This window comes from Colias philodice, chromosome 18, assembly GCF_061535455.1.
Source record: "Colias philodice isolate Cphi_HAF_F1 chromosome 18, ilColPhil1 Martin Lab GWU primary, whole genome shotgun sequence".
NCBI classification, from domain to species: Eukaryota; Metazoa; Arthropoda; class Insecta; order Lepidoptera; family Pieridae; genus Colias; species Colias philodice.
The window spans coordinates 1,105,552-1,124,095 of record NC_143103.1 but is presented as its reverse complement, the minus strand read 5'-3'; the positions used below and the strand labels follow the sequence as shown (position 1 = coordinate 1,124,095).

At 33.3% G+C, this 18,544-nt stretch overlaps 1 protein-coding gene across 4 annotated transcripts in view; it reads left to right on the top strand.

Annotated features, from left to right (window-relative positions):
* Positions 1-18,544, top strand: part of Nrx-1 (Neurexin 1) — a 111,717-nt gene that overhangs the window by 64,890 nt on the left and 28,283 nt on the right. For all 4 annotated transcript variants that reach the window (XM_089706953.1, XM_089706952.1, XM_089706951.1 and 1 more), the window contains exons 6-8: positions 13,328-13,477; positions 14,543-14,703; positions 15,038-15,064. In XM_089706953.1, coding sequence (XP_089563079.1) covers positions 13,328-13,477; positions 14,543-14,703; positions 15,038-15,064 — 338 coding nt within the window. The remainder of the gene's footprint in view (positions 1-13,327; positions 13,478-14,542; positions 14,704-15,037; positions 15,065-18,544) is intronic.

Sequence of the window (18,544 nt, the reverse complement as noted above, 5' to 3'; positions counted from 1 at the left end):
ATCGTTCTGCGAACTGGCTTCGATTCTTGGAATGTTATGTTATTTACTGGAATTATTCTGAATTCTTTATTTGCGCAAAAGTTCTTCGTATTTTGTAGGCTTCATCAAATGTCAATGTCAATGTCAAATTGGTGTTATTTGAATTAAATAAATAAGTTATGTACGTTTTCTGAGAATCATATGCATATAAACAGGTCATTATATTACAGTAGACTGTAAAGAAATTGATAATGTTTATAAGTAATGTTTATTACTTTAATGAATCAGTAAAGTTGAAGTTAATTTAAGGTCTTATAATGTTTGCGATGATTATAAAAAAATCTACGACAATATATGATTGAAAATTAAACAAATGTAAATTGATGTTTTAAGTTAGTATAGTAAAAACATTTCTCCAAACTGCGAGCTATAAAAGCTACCTAAAATCTAAAAAGTCCGCAAAATCCAGGTTTTTACCGCAGCTCAATAAACGGTATTTCAACTAAATTTAACTGTAGAAAAGGTTAGAATGTTAAGTTCGCCACCGTTCCATGAATTTCGATTCGTTTCCATTCAGGAGGCAATCTGGGAGGCTCTAGTTTGCGTACACGGCAGGATTATCGGCTTTTTCCGAAAGCTGAAGGAATTCACTGCAGTGACGGTTCGGTTACGTGTGCCGTGAACGATGCAATCGTTTTGATGGTTGGCTTTTTATTGTACGTTTTAGTAATGTTTATAGCTTATGCACTTGGAAGTATGTTTTACCATATATTGATAAGGGAGGAACGCTGAAAAAATATTACATTTTGTTAAACTAGGACTCTTTCAGTTACATTTATAACCATAATAAGGTATTGTTAGTTATTGATAACATTCGATCCGATAAAATCGCATCAATATCATCATCATCATTGAATTGAAATTATTTGTTATATTTGGAGTTTATTACACTTTATCTCTCTTATATACAGAAAAAAAAATGATTATAAATTTTTTGTTGATAATGTTTGACGTGCCACATGAATTTTTCATTCCATTCCATTGTATAACAAGTAGCCAGTCAGAAAACGTTATGATAGGAACTTATTAGACGACAAATTTAAAAAGTTTTTTCGTTAAAGAATAACGAAGTAATTTGGAGAGTTACAACATTTGCATTGTTATTCTTGTTATAATCATAATATTAGTGATTTTTTACAAAAGTATCTATCTATCTATAGAAAGTTTTATTAGAAAGATAAGATTAAGAACTTTTATGTAACAACAAAAAATTTCTTATACATGTATTATTCACTCAAAAAATTAGTTTATAGAATATACATAGGTATTAGGTACCCTAACACATGGTCTAACCATTTGCAAGTTCATCAACAGCTAATTTTATATTCCCCCCCCCCCCCCGCCTAAAAGCAATAACGTTCGCGCCAAGTCACACTCGAAATTCGTATTTCCGCACGCCGCCAGCCGCTCGGCCGTTTCCGTGAGGTCGCGTAATGGCGGCTCAGGAAATGGCGCGAACATGACGCCCGGATACTCGTCCGAAATTCGCTTCGATTTTCAGTTTGGAAGTTATTATTAGCTAATGTTTGATGATGCTCGGTTTGGTGGTGCGACAAATTATGGGTTATAAATGTTGTTTTCTTTTTAAACTAGCAAAAATCAAAGATAAAGTATCAAAACATCATCCTCTTTAATAAATGTTATTTTTATGGTATTTATTTTAAATCATTCGTAGGATAAGGAATATTAATACTTTGATCTTTACCTGTTCCACAAAAAAAAGTAAAATCGTAATGGCGCGGCGGTAAAACTGACAGCTTGACAGCAGTTTGGCGGTGTTATCAGGGTTCTATCATAGAAAAATTAAAATCGGAGCTCATTCGTTCGATACTTGGTTCGATAATACATTTCAACAGATCCACAGAAAATATTTTACGGACTATGAAGCGTTCTTTATTCGAGATCTGGTGCCAATGCGGACTTATATTTTTCCTTAAATTTCTTTTTGGAAATATTTCATTGCTGTACATTCGACCAGACGTATCAATGGATATAAAAAGATTTGAAATAGATTTGCGAATTTCGAATAGATTTTTTTATATTATATCTATGGCTAATCATGGATAAATTCGTTTATAATATGTATTCAATAAATTTTAATCGTTATTAAAACAATTTTATTCACGTCACGTATAACTTAACCGAATATTGTGATAATGCTATAATAACAATTGATAATTAGCTATAAATGGAAACACAATTATTAGTAAGAGATAATTTATTCATAATTTTTAATCGCAGTTTAAACTAAAATAATTGACCTGAATACACCAGCGATTATTTTAAACGACGCTTTATAAAAAATCTATAAAGGTTCATCGTTTCCCAGTAAAACAGTGGAATTTAAATGTAAAAATTATGTCATAAAGTATTGCATGAATAAATGGCGGACAAAAAATGCAAAGCCTATTAAAGCGATGTACATACGTTAAAGCAACCGTTATGCGGAGCTTGTTTCATTGAAAATTCAATTTCGGATTGTGATATTTTTGCTCCGTTTTAACATTTCAAAATGTTATTTATAGCAAATTATTATTTGAGGCATTTTTATGAATGGGATGCAACTTGACAGGTCGTCAACCTTGTTCAATCTAGGTGGAAATGAAAAACTTATTTGTGAGCTTTCTTTATCAAATTTACAGCTTTTATGAACATAATCGGTTTGAATGCCTTTCTGCATTGAAATCATGAATGGAAGAAAAAACAATTGATTGGTATTAGAGCTTTCATTTATCCCCTTCCCCCGCGGCCTCCGTGCATTGCAGACGTGTTTACCGCTCATTCTATCTTGTGTTGGAATCAAATTTAAAGTGAATTAATTAATCTCAAAATATTGGGCGCCCATAACCTCGTGGTGATCATTTACATCGGTGCTACATCTACTTAAATTCGTCCTATCCCACTCAGACTAACAATTGTTGGTCATGGTATCGGGATTGCACGGTTTCGAACGGATCGAACAACGCCTATCAAACCTCAATCAAACACGCGGACACTGACTGCGATAAAGCAGGACATCCATCTGTGCGAAGAAGATAAAAAACTCAAGTGAGTAATCCGCTCGTCCATACAGCTATCGCTGCTTTCTGTAGCTACGCTAATTGCGACCTTGCGCCACAGTAATAAATTTCTATTTTACCCAGTCAAGCAAATTCTATTGTTTTTCGCGATGTCAATCCAGCGTTCACCGCCAGGTACTTGTTCTCAACTAAACACACCAAACGTTATAACGCAATATAATTCAGACTCGGCCTTAAACCGTCCATGCAGTCGAGACTCAGATGATAATTACTTCAATATCACAAAACGCCAAAAACGAAGTCTTGTTGAATGTCCTATACCATCCACTTCGTCAATATCGGACATAAAAAATATGTTTACTGATTTAAAGGAACAACAGGATCTCAAGTTCGAATCTTTAACCAAAGCTCTCACTACAATTATCACCCAAAACCAAGACATACAAAAATCGGTTGAATGCATTACATGTCAACATGAAGAGTTATTATCAAGAGTATATGAATTAGAAAATGAAAATAAAGAGTATAAAATGAAATTAGCCTACCTGGAACTTAAATTAGATCAACTCGAAAAATCAGCCCATTCCAGCACTATTGAAATAAGGAATTTGCCTATACAAACTAACGAAAACAAGGAAATTCTTACCAATATTGTTACTAGTTTGAGCTCAAAACTTTGTATGGATTCACCTATCACACCAACGGACATTCGGGAAATATTTCGCACCAAGTCTAAGGCCGTAATAGTGAATTTTACTACTACGCTCCATAAGGATAAACTTGTTTCAAGCTATAATAACTACAATAAATCGAAACGCATTAATAAAGAAAAACAATTAAATACTGAACATATCAACCTGTCGGGCGCTCCTCATACTATATTTATTTCGGAATACTTATCATCTAAAACTCGAAGATTATTTTATATGGCACGGCAAAGTGTTAAAACAAATAAGATTTTCAGCACGTGGACAGCATACGGAAAGATATACGTAAAGAAGGATCAGAATTCGTCCCCAGTCCGTATAAACGAAGAGGCGGACTTATTGAAAATAGTTGCATGACTAGTCTTCGTACTCAATAGTTATAATTTCGTTCTTCTTATATATTTACCTATCCAATTTAAGTTACTTAAAAAATCTATTAATGGATTTTTCTACTTAGAATATTGTACTATTATAGACTTTATATACAATTTTTTCCTACCAACTTATATTAAACTATTTACACAACTCAAAACACAATATATACATAACTTAAGTGATTTTTATCTAAGTTTCATATATAAATTCAGTAGATCATTTTGTTTATTTGATCAATATTTTGATCGTTCATTTTTGTTTTATTCGCATCTTTTCATGAAATCAGCTCAATTTAAAGTTACAATTAATATACACTCTTACACTACTACACTTACACTAACACATCGCAAAATTTGCAATCATATACTTATGATGCATACACATTTTAATAAATACCACACACCCCGTCTGCCCTCAACTCACTCACATCATTTGCGTTTACTTGCTTCTTGTAGTACCAATCGGATAATAACTCGCTATTATTTTGATAAACATATGAGTCACGGCGTTGCAGTGACCATATTTATATTTTTTTCACTATTATATCATTATGCAGGATATTGAGGAATTAAACTCCGATTTGGACTCGTTTCAAGTGGCGCATACGATTGTTTGTGATATTGAGGATGTAAATAAACACTTAAATTTGAATACCAGTAAAAATTTGAATTTCCTTTGCCAAAACATTAGAAGTATAAATTGCAATTTACCTAATCTTTTTACTTTCTTACAAAGATCAGCAATTACGTGGGATTTTCTTATACTCACAGAATGTTGGCTTCCATCTGTACAAAATTTACCTACAATCCACAATTATCAAGCCGTAGCAACTTCTGTTCACCGCACCCAAAATGAGGGAGTTGTAGTTTATTACAATGACAGCCTTAATGTAGTCCACGAAGAACCACTTATTTGCGATGCTAATTGTATCTTATTAAAAATAAACTCTCTTACTTGTATCCTTGCTATATACCGTCCGCCAAGTTATAGTAACACTACAAATTTCTTAAACTCATTGGATAGAACACTTGGGGAACTTAGTTGCTTTAAGAATATTATTGTTTGCGGTGACATAAATATTGATATCGTTCCTAACACTAACGACAAACGAGCCTACGATTACCTAAATATTTTGGCAACTCATTGTATTTTACCGAGTCATACTCTTCCTACCCATGGGAAGACGTGCTTAGATCATGCGATGATTAAAACGACTCTAAAGGCTAAATGTTTTGTGATCGAGTCTTCCATCACAGACCACGAATGTGTAGCCATTTCTTTAGCATATAATCATGAAGTACTGATATCCAACAAAAAATTATCCCGTATAAACTTCCATGGCCTTGATAAAGAACTTAATAAAATTAACTTTCAATCAATTTTTGAGTCTACCGATGTCAATATAGCGACTGATCGTTTGGTATCAATTCTGCATCGCAATATAAAAGCTAACACAAGTTTAATTTCAACTCCGTCCAGACAAAGGATTGTCAAACCGTGGATTACCAATGCCCTTTTGCGTGTGATGAGGAACAGAGACAACCTTTATAAAAAATTTAAACGTAACCAAAATGATGAAACTATTAAAATCACTTTTAAGCGCTATAGAAATTTTTGCAATTCATTATTAAATAAAGCTAAAAGAGAATATAATAAAAGGGAAATTCTTAATGCTAGGGGTAATAGTAAAAGTCTGTGGAGGGCTGTTAAAAATATTACAAACTATGATAAACAAAAACATAGTTCTTCAAATTTAATTACGTCTAACGATCCAAAAAGCTGTCTTAATAATATAAATGATTTCTTTGCAAACATCGGATCTAACTTAGCAGAAAAAATTTTTTCCTCTAATCAAATATGCGCCTCTCGCCAAACACTCACACTCTCACATTCATCACCTCTCAATTCATTAGTACTACTTCCTACGAGTGAAGATGAGATCTCACTAATAATAAAAAATCTTAAGGACAGTCCTGCCGCTGGCAGTGACTTGATCACTGCTAAAATTATCAAGAGATACATTGATATCCTCGTCCCTCCAATTACCTACATATGCAACCTAGCAATGGATACAGGAATGTTTCCAAATGCTTTTAAAGTTGCTTTTATCACCCCTGTACACAAAAATGGGGATAGAAGCTGTGTCGATAACTATAGGCCAATTTCAATATTGCCAACTTTATCAAAAATATTAGAGCGCGTTGTCAATAAACGACTAGTAAATTTTCTAGAGACAAATAATCTCCTCTCAACAAATCAATTTGGATTTAGACACGGTAAGAATACAAATGATGCTGTTCATGAACTAGTGGATAATATTATCACCAATTTAGATGCCAGGCGTAAATGTCTAGCAATTTTCCTAGATTTGGCCAAGGCTTTCGACACAGTTTCTATCCCTCGATTGTTAAATAAGCTGGAATATATTGGTATAAGAGGAGTCCCCTTAAAATTCTTGAAAAACTATCTGAGTGATAGGTTTCAAAGGGTTAGGATAGATCATACGGTAAGCGACAAGTTACCGGTCAATTATGGCGTACCTCAAGGCAGTATAATCGGCCCTACGCTCTTCTTAGTGTACATTAATGATTTGTGTGGTTTAAACCTGACTGGGGGTAAAATTTTTACGTTTGCAGATGACACCGCTCTTTTCTTTACCGACGTCACTTGGGACAATCTTTTTAAAACTGCGCAAGCTGGCTTTGACAGGGTCTATGATTGGCTTACAACTAATTTGCTTACCCTGAATGTAAACAAGACCAAATATATTGCATTTGCCCACAAAACTCACCTTTTACCATCACCGCTACTATCCATTACAGCTCATACTTGCGACCACATTTCATTAACCTGCCAATGCTTATCACTTCAAAGGGCTGATAATATAAAGTATCTTGGTGTCATGATCGACCAATGTCTCACCTTTAGGTGCCACATAGACTCTCTTGTTTGTAGGATGCGTAAATTAATCTATATTTTTAAAAGTTTAAGAAATATTTCTGATCGTAACACCATTAAAATGGTATATTTTGCACTAGTACAATCGATAATAAACTATTGTATTCTAACTTGGGGTGGTAGTGCGAAAACTCATTTGATTGAAGTGGAAAGGGCCCAACGAGTTATACTAAAGGTAGGTGCTGGTCTTCCCTACCGGTTCCCTACTGCTAACCTTTTCAAAATGTGGGATGTTTTATCTATCAGACAATCATTTATACTACAAGTGATTTTGAAGAAACACTCCCAACTGAATTTCGATCCTGATCTCTATAACAAAAAACGCCGCAAGTATAACGTATGTCAAACCGTATCTTTCAACACTTTCCATTCTCACCGCTTCTTCTGCTATCTTGGTCCATTTTTATACAACAATTTTAACAATCGATTTAACATTTATATTCAAAATAAAACTAACTGTAAAAAAACTGTCACTAATTACCTTAAGTCCCAAACATACGAAGAAACTGAAAATCTGCTATCTCCACCGAAGTAATGTTTTATATACTTTTCTCCCAGACTTTAACTTTGTACATTTGCACCCAAAATGTTTCCAACTTCAATTTCACCCACATACATTCAGATTCAACACATCACAAATACAAGCACATTAAGACACACACACACACACACACACACACACACACATTAAGGCACATCTATAAGATTTGGTAGGAATTTAAAATAGGTTATTCTTCCTTGTATTATATAGTATTATTTATTTATTTTTTTTTTTTTTTCTTTCTTTTACAGTAAAATTGTCGCCTGGTAAAATTTGTATACTTTTATCCATTATTTAGGTGCGTAAACTTTAATTAACCTACTTTGTATGATATCCGCGAGGGGGGCTGGTGACCTGTACCTCAGACTTCTATTTAGTCTATTTCAGGCACCAGTTTCTCACAACGTTATCCTCTCTTTGTGTAGTATAATTGAGTTTTGTAACCTTTTAATGTTGTGAGAACCAAATAAAGATGATTTTTATTTTTTTTTTTATTTATCTTTTTACTACCTTCAATAAAATTTTATATTGTATTTAAACCGTATAATAGTAATCGTTGACGCGACATATTTTTAAGCTAAGTGAATCGAATTGAATCTTAACAACTTGCTTAACCGGTCACGCGTCCTACTATAACATACTGATTTAGTTACGAGCAAATAATGTACGTAGGACGCGTGAAGCTTTAAGCTCGCGGCTTTGATAATGGACTTATCATTAAGTCTTTACTATAATCGAAATATTATCAACTTGTAGTCGTATTTGATAAATTTAATTTCTCAGACCGATGGCATGAGAATACCAAAATTCACAGTCTTGATCATATCACTTTGAGATTAATTACAAGTCAATCATACTTCAATATCGCGCGGAATGATAATTCGGCCACAATTCTGTGCACTGACACCGCGTCCCAGGGGCAATAACGTGCACTTTGTCCGGTAAAATTCGGTTTGAACCGGTTCGAATTGCTGCGAGCCGACGTTGGCCGGCGTTAACTGGATTTCGTGTTTTGTAGCGCTGTTGCATATACAGGGTGTCCCATCGTCGGTATACTAAGCTCAAAGGAGTATATAGTTTTGCATATGCTGAGTACGTAAAAAATACTTATAAAATTCCAGACGCATTTTTTTTTTCAAATAGATGAATTCTTAAAACTCTATGTGTACACCCCTAACAAGCAACCCGCCCTATTTTGCCACCCGCACGTGAGTTGTCGTTTAAGATTAGGTTTTCATAGACAAAATGTTCACATTAGCGAAGCCGTATATGCCGGCTGCGCGAAGCTAGAGAAGAAAACAAGGATTTGGAGCAAAAAAATATGAAAAAAATTTTGACTCAATTTTGTTGTTTAATTATTTTTTACGTGATCAGTGTATGCAAAACTACATGCCCCTTCGCGCTTAGTATACCAATAGTGGGACACCCTGTATAAATTTCAGTGTACATTTGTAATATTATATCGTGTTGGAGAATGGAAATTGTTTTTCGAATGTATTTTTTTTGCACGCGGTAGTTGGATAATACATATATTGAAAGAGACGGTCGCAGTTTATTGCAGCGGATAAAATATATCCTTTTAAATGATGTTTATTGTAACAGGAACCGTTCTTGTTTCATTAATTTACTATGCCCATAATACTTAAATTGATATCTTGAAAATTTCTTATATATAATAACTAAAATTTTATTAACAAAAAGACACTTGAAATGATTAACCAAGAGTAATTAAGCTAAACTATTAGAATATTATTTAAGCTTCACATTAATATTATTTTCAAAATGTAGAACCCAATCGAGGCTGAACTTTAAAAATAAAGTGTTCAAAGTGTTATAACGTCATTGTGTGGAAAGCTAGATCAATACAGGGCTTTATTACTTTCACCACAAGTCAATATGTGATTTTATCTACATTGTATATAAGGTTTTATTTATTGAGTAATAGCATTTTGCTCGTGGTTTCACTCGCTTGCGATATCGCGCTTCGTCTGAATAAATTTTCATCCCCTTTGCTTTCTTCAAATTTTAAGGTCTTGAGACAAAGGATGCTTAATTCTTATTCTTCTCTAGGGTACGATCTGTATGTATATTACAATGTTTAAAAATCCTAGTTGTTCAGACATGATAACGTAAATAATCGATTATTTTGTACAATTTAATTGAGAGATAACAGTTTTCTTGTGTGAAACAAAATGTATTTCACATTTACATAAAATGCTCGTACATTGAAATAAAATATTACTCACGGTTAAATTAATTATTTCAAAAGTACCAATGTTGTCGATTCGCTGTACAAATCGTTATAACTAGGTTTATTGGAATGAAAATAAATATTGGAAACATGTTATCAGACAATAGAATATTACTATGTAACAATAATATGAATATTGTGTTTGTTAAAATAATGTATTTTATGAAGCTTATTCATACGTACAGTCAAACTTTTAATGACAAAATAGACCTAAACAAATATTCTTCTGTATTCTTAATTGTTTAGGAAAGAAAACCACTTTCGGCATTAAAAATAATATCTTTAATTTAAACTATTATTTTGAACGAAGACATGTAACTAATTGTGTGAAACTCTCAATTGAATAGGTAAACAAAATGATTAATGACAATTTCGTTCAAGCTTCACGTTGTTGTGACATTATCTAAGATCGTTATCAAGTTATCACAATTAGTGAGAGCAGACGGAAAACATAATTATATTGTTGTTGTTTTGTTTCGTTTCTCTATCCCCAGTGGCTTCTATATTTTCGTTAACATTATAATAATATAGTGTTTGTTGAGAGTGGTTTGTGGGAGTTATAATAACAACTGTATAGTTAGTTACAGATCACGATTAGTTAATTTTCATAGTAGAGGTTTTGGTGTGAAAAATTGTTGTTATACTGAATTGTTTGGTCATCATTATTAAGTTTAGAGGTTTATGGTATTCGTGTTCTCATTTCAGGATAATATTCATACACTTTAAAATAAATTCTATGAATTTTGTGAATGCATTTTACTAGTGTTAAAACCTTATTTTAAATATTACTAGCTGCGCTCCGCGGTTTTATCCGCATGGCTCCGCTCCTGTTGGTCTTAGCGTGATGATATATAGCCTGTAGCCTTCCTCGATAAATGGGCTATCTAACAAGTAACACCGAAAGAATTTTTCAATTAGACTAGTAGTTCTTGAGATTAGCGCGTTCAAACAAACAAACTCTTCAGCATTTTAATATTAGTATAGATGTTAAATAATTAATGTTAGTGAACTTAGCAGATCATTTTTAGCAGATCAAAAAAAAATGTGAGTTCTTATCGCGTGCAGTTGAGTTCTACAGTTCCTGATACTTTTTAGAAATAGTTCTGGCGTTTTTAACTTAAAAAACGACATTTGAAAAAATGATCTGCCAACTTCCCGTAGCAGATCATTTTTAGCAGATCAAAAAAAATGTGAGTTCTTATCGCGTGCAGTTGACTTCTACAGTTCCTGATACTTTTTAGAAATACTCGCGTAAAATGAAACACTAGAAAATTTATTTATGTCATATTTCATCACGCCGTAGCACCATGCCGTAGCATCACGCCGTAGTATCATGCCGTAGCATCATGCCGTAGCTTCATGCCGTAGCATCATGCCGTAGCATCATGCCGTAGCATCATGTCGTAGCATCATGCCGTAGCATCATGCCGTAGCATCATGCCGTAGCATCGCGCCGTAGCATTACGCCGTAGCATCACGCCGTAGCATCACGCCGTAGCATCATTCCGTAGCATCACGCCGTAGCATCATGCCGTAGCATCACGCCGTAGCATTACGCCGTAGCATCACGCCGTAGCATCACAGCGTAGCATCATGCCGTAGCATCACACCGTAGCATCACACCATAGCAACACGCCGTAGCAACACGCCGTAGCATCACGCCGTAACACATGCCGTAGCATTACGCCGTAGCATCACGCCATAGCATCACAGCGTAGCATCACGCCGTAGCATCACGTCGTAGCATCACGTCGTAGCATCACGTCGTAGCATTACGTCTTAGCATCACGTTAAGCCGGGTCCAGGTCGGGTTTTTTCAAATGTCGTTCGTTAAGGTAAAAACGCCAGAACTATTTCTAAAAAGTATCAGGAACTGTAGAACTCAACTGCACGCGATAAGAACTCACATTTTTTTTTGATCTGCTAAAAATGATCTGCTAAGTTCACTAACATAAATAATTAGTGTTTATAATGTAACAAAATATATCTCGCTAGTAAATATTCTTATATTACATATAGCTCATTTGATATTTTCAGAAAAGTGAGTTTTTCGAAGTATCTAAAGAACAGCTTCGATAGAGTTTTATTATAAAGCAATGAATAGTTTTAATATGCAGCTAGAACACCTAGCTTACTCATAATTTCCTAGTAAAAGGACTTAGAATTTAGCTACATAGGAGCCTAACTTCCTACCGGATAGACTTCGCCCTTTGTCAGCACGAACCTTTCATCCGCAAATGTGTACAGGGTAATATGATCGGCTTGTTCGTAGAATATAAATACTTTGCGTAAAGTTTGGTGCGAACTTAGGTCATTAATCAATTTCTTCACCCCAGGTGTTGCTTTTCCGATAAACTGCAAGTAAAATTCAATTAATAATTTTGATTTGGAATTCTTTAAGATTTACTTTATTTAGGAAATTGTGATTAAAGAGGTTTTATTCGACGATTAATAAAGAAGTAGTGGGTTTCCAAGTAGTGGGTTCCCAAAATACATTATAAATTGCCATATTTGGATTGTTAAGAGTAAGATTACTTTTATTTTGTTTGCAAATCTGCATACTTGCATTTGAGATCGTATAAATTCCCACATTAATTGGGTAAACGAATAAAACAAAATTATATAATTGTAATAACCATGCTTTATTTGTCACCAAATAAATTATATAAACAGTTCTCGGAGCAGTTGTTAGTAAGCTAGAAAATGAATTTCATTGCAAATATTAAAGCGTTCGTAAATGCGAAACAGTCTAGAACTTAAATCCACAGTTTCAAACTAGATTGCCGTTAATGTTGAAGTTATAGCACAAATTGTATTGGCGCTTGTATAATTATTATTGAGAGTTGTTTGATGTTGCAACACTAATATACTCGGTATGCGTTGTACGCTTTTACCTTACTAAATACTATTATTACGCCTTGTGTCGTCCGGGTTGAAACACCAACAACAACCTATCCAGTTTAGAAGTAATATTTTGTACGTGTTATATGAGTGCGTATGGAGTGTGTGCACTGTGCATGATTGACGCACTGTATTATTTTTGTGATAGAAATATATATCGAAGAAGCCAGTAATGAATGATAGTTTATGGATGCTATTTAGTGTAATAAAGTATGATACTACATGTAATTGGCGTATTTGTATTGAACGGTTTTTCTGAATACCTATATAATATTAAAACCCAGACGATATAACAAAATCAACGCCACAAGTTTAACTTACCAAGATACGAAAGCCTAGTTTGGAAACCACTGAACTTTACTTAGTGAAGTAATCTTGCTTTTTATACCATAACATTGCTATCATAATTCATTTTAATGTGGCTTCCAACATCCATTATATACATCCAGGTAATTAATTATTATTTTCACAAAGTTATTGGTAGATAATTACCAAACAGTTGAGACAAATGTTTATAAAATCACATTTGTTACAGATAAAGCGCCCTCCGAAGCGACGTTCCGAGGCGCGGAGTTCCTGTCCTACGACTTGACGCAGACGGGAGGAGAGCCCATCGTCAGCACGCAGGATGCCATCTCACTGTACTTTAAGACGAGACAACCAAATGGATTACTGTTTTATACTGGTAAGATAATACAAAATCGATTTAAGCGGTACGGTGCTTGAAATTTTTTTCTTGTGTTAAATTTTATGATTAAACCGATCAAGAGAAATCAAACAAATTCTAGTTATTAGGATCAAGAGTTAAGTTTAAAATATTTTATTGGCATCACACTTTTTAAAAAACTTTTAAAATAATGTAGTTATCATTCTTAAATTTCTAAGTAGTTAACATTTTTAACCGACTTCAAAAAAAAGGAGGAGGTTATCAATTCGGCCGGTATGTTTTTCTTTTTTTTTTTTATTATTACCGATTACTCCGAGGTTTCTGAACCGATTTACGTGATTCTTTTTTTGTTCGATGCGGGATGGTGTCGAATTGGTCCCATAAAAATTTTATTCGGATAGGCCCAGTAGTTTTTATTTTATAAGCATTTTTGTCTGTATTTGTAAATGTTGCAAGTGCAAGTTTGAAGTCGGTTGTTTTTAACGCAGTTATCACTTGTTCGAACCACACGTACTTTAACTAATTAACATTTTTCGAACCACATGTACTCATAGATATAAAAAAAAAGCTATATTTACACAAATAATAGGAAATTTACCATCTGAAACAATCTTACAACTATCTACATTTCTACTAGATTTCCGTCCGAGGCTTCACCCGCGCTTTCAAAGAAAAAGCCGCATAGTTCTGTTTCTGTGGGATTTATGGCCTATGACTTATGGGTCTTCAGCTACCTACATACCGAATTTCATTGTAATCGGTTCAATTTTACTTGCATGAAAGAGTAACAATTTATCCATCCATCCATCCTCACAAACTTTCGCATTTATAATATTAGTAGATTGTTTATTGTGTATTTGATTGTCTTTTACATCTAAATTCATATGTGTGATTTTATAAATTTATAAAGAATAGAAAAAATTTCGCGCCATTCCGGGGCGGATGCCTGACCAATTCAGCCACTCGTGACCCGCCAGAGCAATCGAATTTATTCTATTCTTTCAGTTTTATGTGTCTAAGGGACACACCGCGCGCCATCTATTGGGATGATTAATGTGTGATTTTATCTATCAATAACACTAGGCCACGAAGCAGACTACCTGAACCTAGCGGTACGAGACGGTGGTCTGTCCCTCACGATGGGACTTGGGAACGGCAAGCAGGAGATGCACATAAAGCCCTCGAAGACCAGGTTCGATGACCATCAGTGGCACAAGCTTACAGTGAGGCGGAAAATACAGGAGGTGAGACGAATAAGAGAGATTTAAACATATATTGCAGAGTATCTGAATTTATTTTATAAATTGAAATGATATGAAACTTTTATTATTAATAATTCTCAGAACATTTTGCTATCTTTAGAAATGTAAATAATTTGTATAGGTACCTACTGTTTGCTTTTGCAATAAAAAAAAAATGATTAAATATAATCGATCGTAATTTAACTATTTAGGACCTGTTAATTGTATTGTATATAAAATGTAAATCATAATATTATGAACTACTATTACTTCAAGCTTATCTTTTGAAATAATAAAACATAATTTTGTAAGTAATTTATTGTTGTTTTTTTCACAGATAACACCCTTCACCAGTTTTTGCCGGGTAAGATTTTCTGATTTAACTACTTTTTATGTTTATTTATTATGTTTATTGTATTTTTACGCTATAGATTATTCAAATCTTAAACCAATTCCAGAGGTATAATACAAAAAGGAATATTTAAGACATTAATACAGCATCATCTTGCTTCGGAAATAACGAAACTAACGGATAAATCGTTACGATAAAATAAAATAAAAAGTAATGTCTTGTTTTTATTACTCTTTGTTACAAATAAATTTTAATACGTATGTATAATTATAGGAGATTAAAGAATGATACCTTAAATTTACAATTTAACAACTTTCATGCAGGTTTATTAGATTTCATTTGATGTAACGTAACGTCTAGATCCTATGCTTTTAGAAGAATGTAGGTATAGTAGAATATATTTTAATATCTTTTTATTACAAGCCGCAGTATCTACGTCTCTCTCCGAACCGAGCGAAGCGAAGGCGTTTCAAGTTACAAAGAATAATTCCTTGCTCAATCGATTTTGCCAGTAATAGCATATAAAGAATACATTTTGCATACTGACGCTCAAGGCGAACTTTGATCAGCTAACGAACCTTCTGAATGCTTTAATACCAACAATACGAAAGTTAGAAATGAGAAATTTCTATTCTCGTATTAAAATATGTAATGGTATTGATAAGGCTCTTTAATCATGACGCGTAGGTTTTCGTTTATAATTATATGTAGTGAAATTTATCTTCTATTAAATAAAAATCAATCGCCAAAATAATGTGTTGGTAAGCGCAAAACTTTAGAACGGCGGAACCGATTTCGTTTATCCTTTTTTTATTATATTCCGTGAAGTACTATAAGGACTTATAGAGAGAAAACGTAAACATGTACTACGGGCAAAGCCGCGGTGGAGCGCTAGTTTTTAATAAAATTCACGTGAAAAATAAAAATTTAAGGATGCAAGGATTTAACTCGAAAGAAAAGAGGCGAAGCTCTCGCCGCTCTTCTGCTTCATAAAATCCTTGAAAGGACAATATTCTTATAAGTATTATCTTCTTTCCCCTATTTTTATACATATTATTTAAACAAACGTTATTATATTGTTGTAAAGGTTAAAGAAAAATAGATTTTTGTAGGTTCTAATTGGGTGTTCTCAAAAATATTTAAAAGATAAGTAAGTTTAATGTACATAGCAATTATTTGCGATCTAAATGCTCTGTTGTACTTAATTTGTACACTGTGATCAAAGTTACTTTGAAACATGACAAAGGATGTATTTTTTACGAAAGGTGTCGAACTTATGATACAGTTCTCAGTTAATTGGTTTAGAATCCACGATTCATCTACGTGTATATAAAAATTTACACTATTTATAACTCAAGAACAGCTGTACTGATTTGGCTGAAAATTGGTGGAGAGGTAGCATAATATCTGAAAGAAATACAACTGGGGCGGTGCCGGGACGAATAGCTAGTATAATATACAATGTATTTACTTCAATGTCAATACCTGGAACAATCGCATTTAATATTCTCATACTATATCTATTTGCGTATGCTCGTACTATTCATAAGTCACAGTTTAATATAACTCCACATGAAGTACGGAGCGTGTTTGCCAACAAACAGTAAACATTAATCTTGAGTCCTCTAATTCGTCTTATCTTGCTATCCGATATATTGCTTGGTTTTAGTTTATGTTATTGCATTAATCGTTTAGTTTTGTAATATCGTTAGTAGTTGCAGTTAGTAAGTTGGATGTAAACCTTTTAAATAACTATAAATTACTAGCGGTCCACCCCGGCTTCGCCCGTGGTACATATTTACGTTTTCTCTACATAAGAACCATCCTCGTACATCAGGGAATATAATAAAAAAAGAATTATCGAAATCGGTCCACCCGTTCACGCGTGATGCCGTGACCAAGGAAATTTTCGGTTTTCATTTTTATACTATAACTATAAATTATTATCAAAGCTTAATAATAACTTCTATCTTCCATTTACAGATTAGACAAGGTTATCAACTTTTCAAATGAAATTTTCATTCCAAATGTCAAGGTGCAGCTAAGAAATGTAATCTTATATATAAAAATGAATCGCAAAATGTGTTGGTAAGCGCATAACTCGAGAACGGCTGAACCGATTTCGATAATTCTTTTTTTATTATATTCCTTGAAGTACGAGGATGGTTTTTATGTAGAGAAAACGTAAATATGTACCACGGGCGAAGCCGGGGCGGACCGCTAGTAGCTTTTAAATTACAGTAGAACTCCAATTATCCGAACTCTGACTATCCGAATCGCCGATTATCCGAATCACAAAAAATTGTCCAAAAAAAGTCTAAGTGCGCTATTATTCTTCCCCTAACAAGAATATGGAGAGGATGATGATGATAAAGATGCGTTGTCACTAGAGGAAATAAGAAAAATGATTGCAAAAATATTTAAAACATTTGAAAATTTCATGCTTCTTTCATTTAATTCAATACAAAAATAGTGCAATATCAAAACGTAGCTTTTATTCTCTCCAATGGCAATTTTTTTTTTAAATCCGATTATCCGAATATTTGATTATCCGAATGGGTCCCGGTCCCCATTAATTCGGATAATTGGAGTTCTACTGTAGTTAGAAACGAATTTTGTTTTTCAATCTTGAAAGATTGATGATTGATGATATTATTTGAAATACCTATGTGATTTTAGTTTATTTTTTATTACTTGTTCTACTCGCTAATTAGGTATTCGTTTTGTTTCAGAATTATTGAGGTAAAGTCATCTCCTTAAAATTTAGATATAAACTACGGTTTTCTTTACTGATCTCTTAAATTTCATGAAAAATATTTTATATTTTGAAAAGCACGAAATATAACAATTTCAACAGCTTACGTCTACGCCATTTAAAATTCACGTTCATTTTTCAAGCGCTGTTTTAGCTGAAGACGCTCCTTTATCTTATATATTATAATAAATTCAGAATAAAGCGATTCACGTGACGTCTACAAGACTGATTGTATCAGTTTTGTTCAGTTACGTGTATTTCAAATCTATATTTGTTAGCATTCTGACTGAACATGAAACAGCTGCATACGATAAGCTTGTTTAGCTTCATTTTAGATTTGTATTGGATCATTTGTTATTATTTTATGTTTGTTTTATGGGACGATTTTCAAAAAACTGTAAATAATTATAGAGGGTAGTTTGCGTATTTGTTTTAACATTTAATAAATGGCTTTTTCTGTGTTTTATCACCATTAAATGACGTAGTAACTATATTAAGAAAATAGGAATATTTTGCCAATTTAAATTAACCACAATTTAAATAAATAGGATATCATACTTCAGCTCAAATAAATGTACCTAAGTAATGTACATTGTACATATTGTATAATACATACAGCTCAATAAAATACCAAGTCATAGTTCCACGAATTGAAGTAATATTTCTGCTTCGAATATATTGTCACTACGCTTAATGTCCCGCGACTGCGGTTTATTCAATAAATGATTCAATATGAA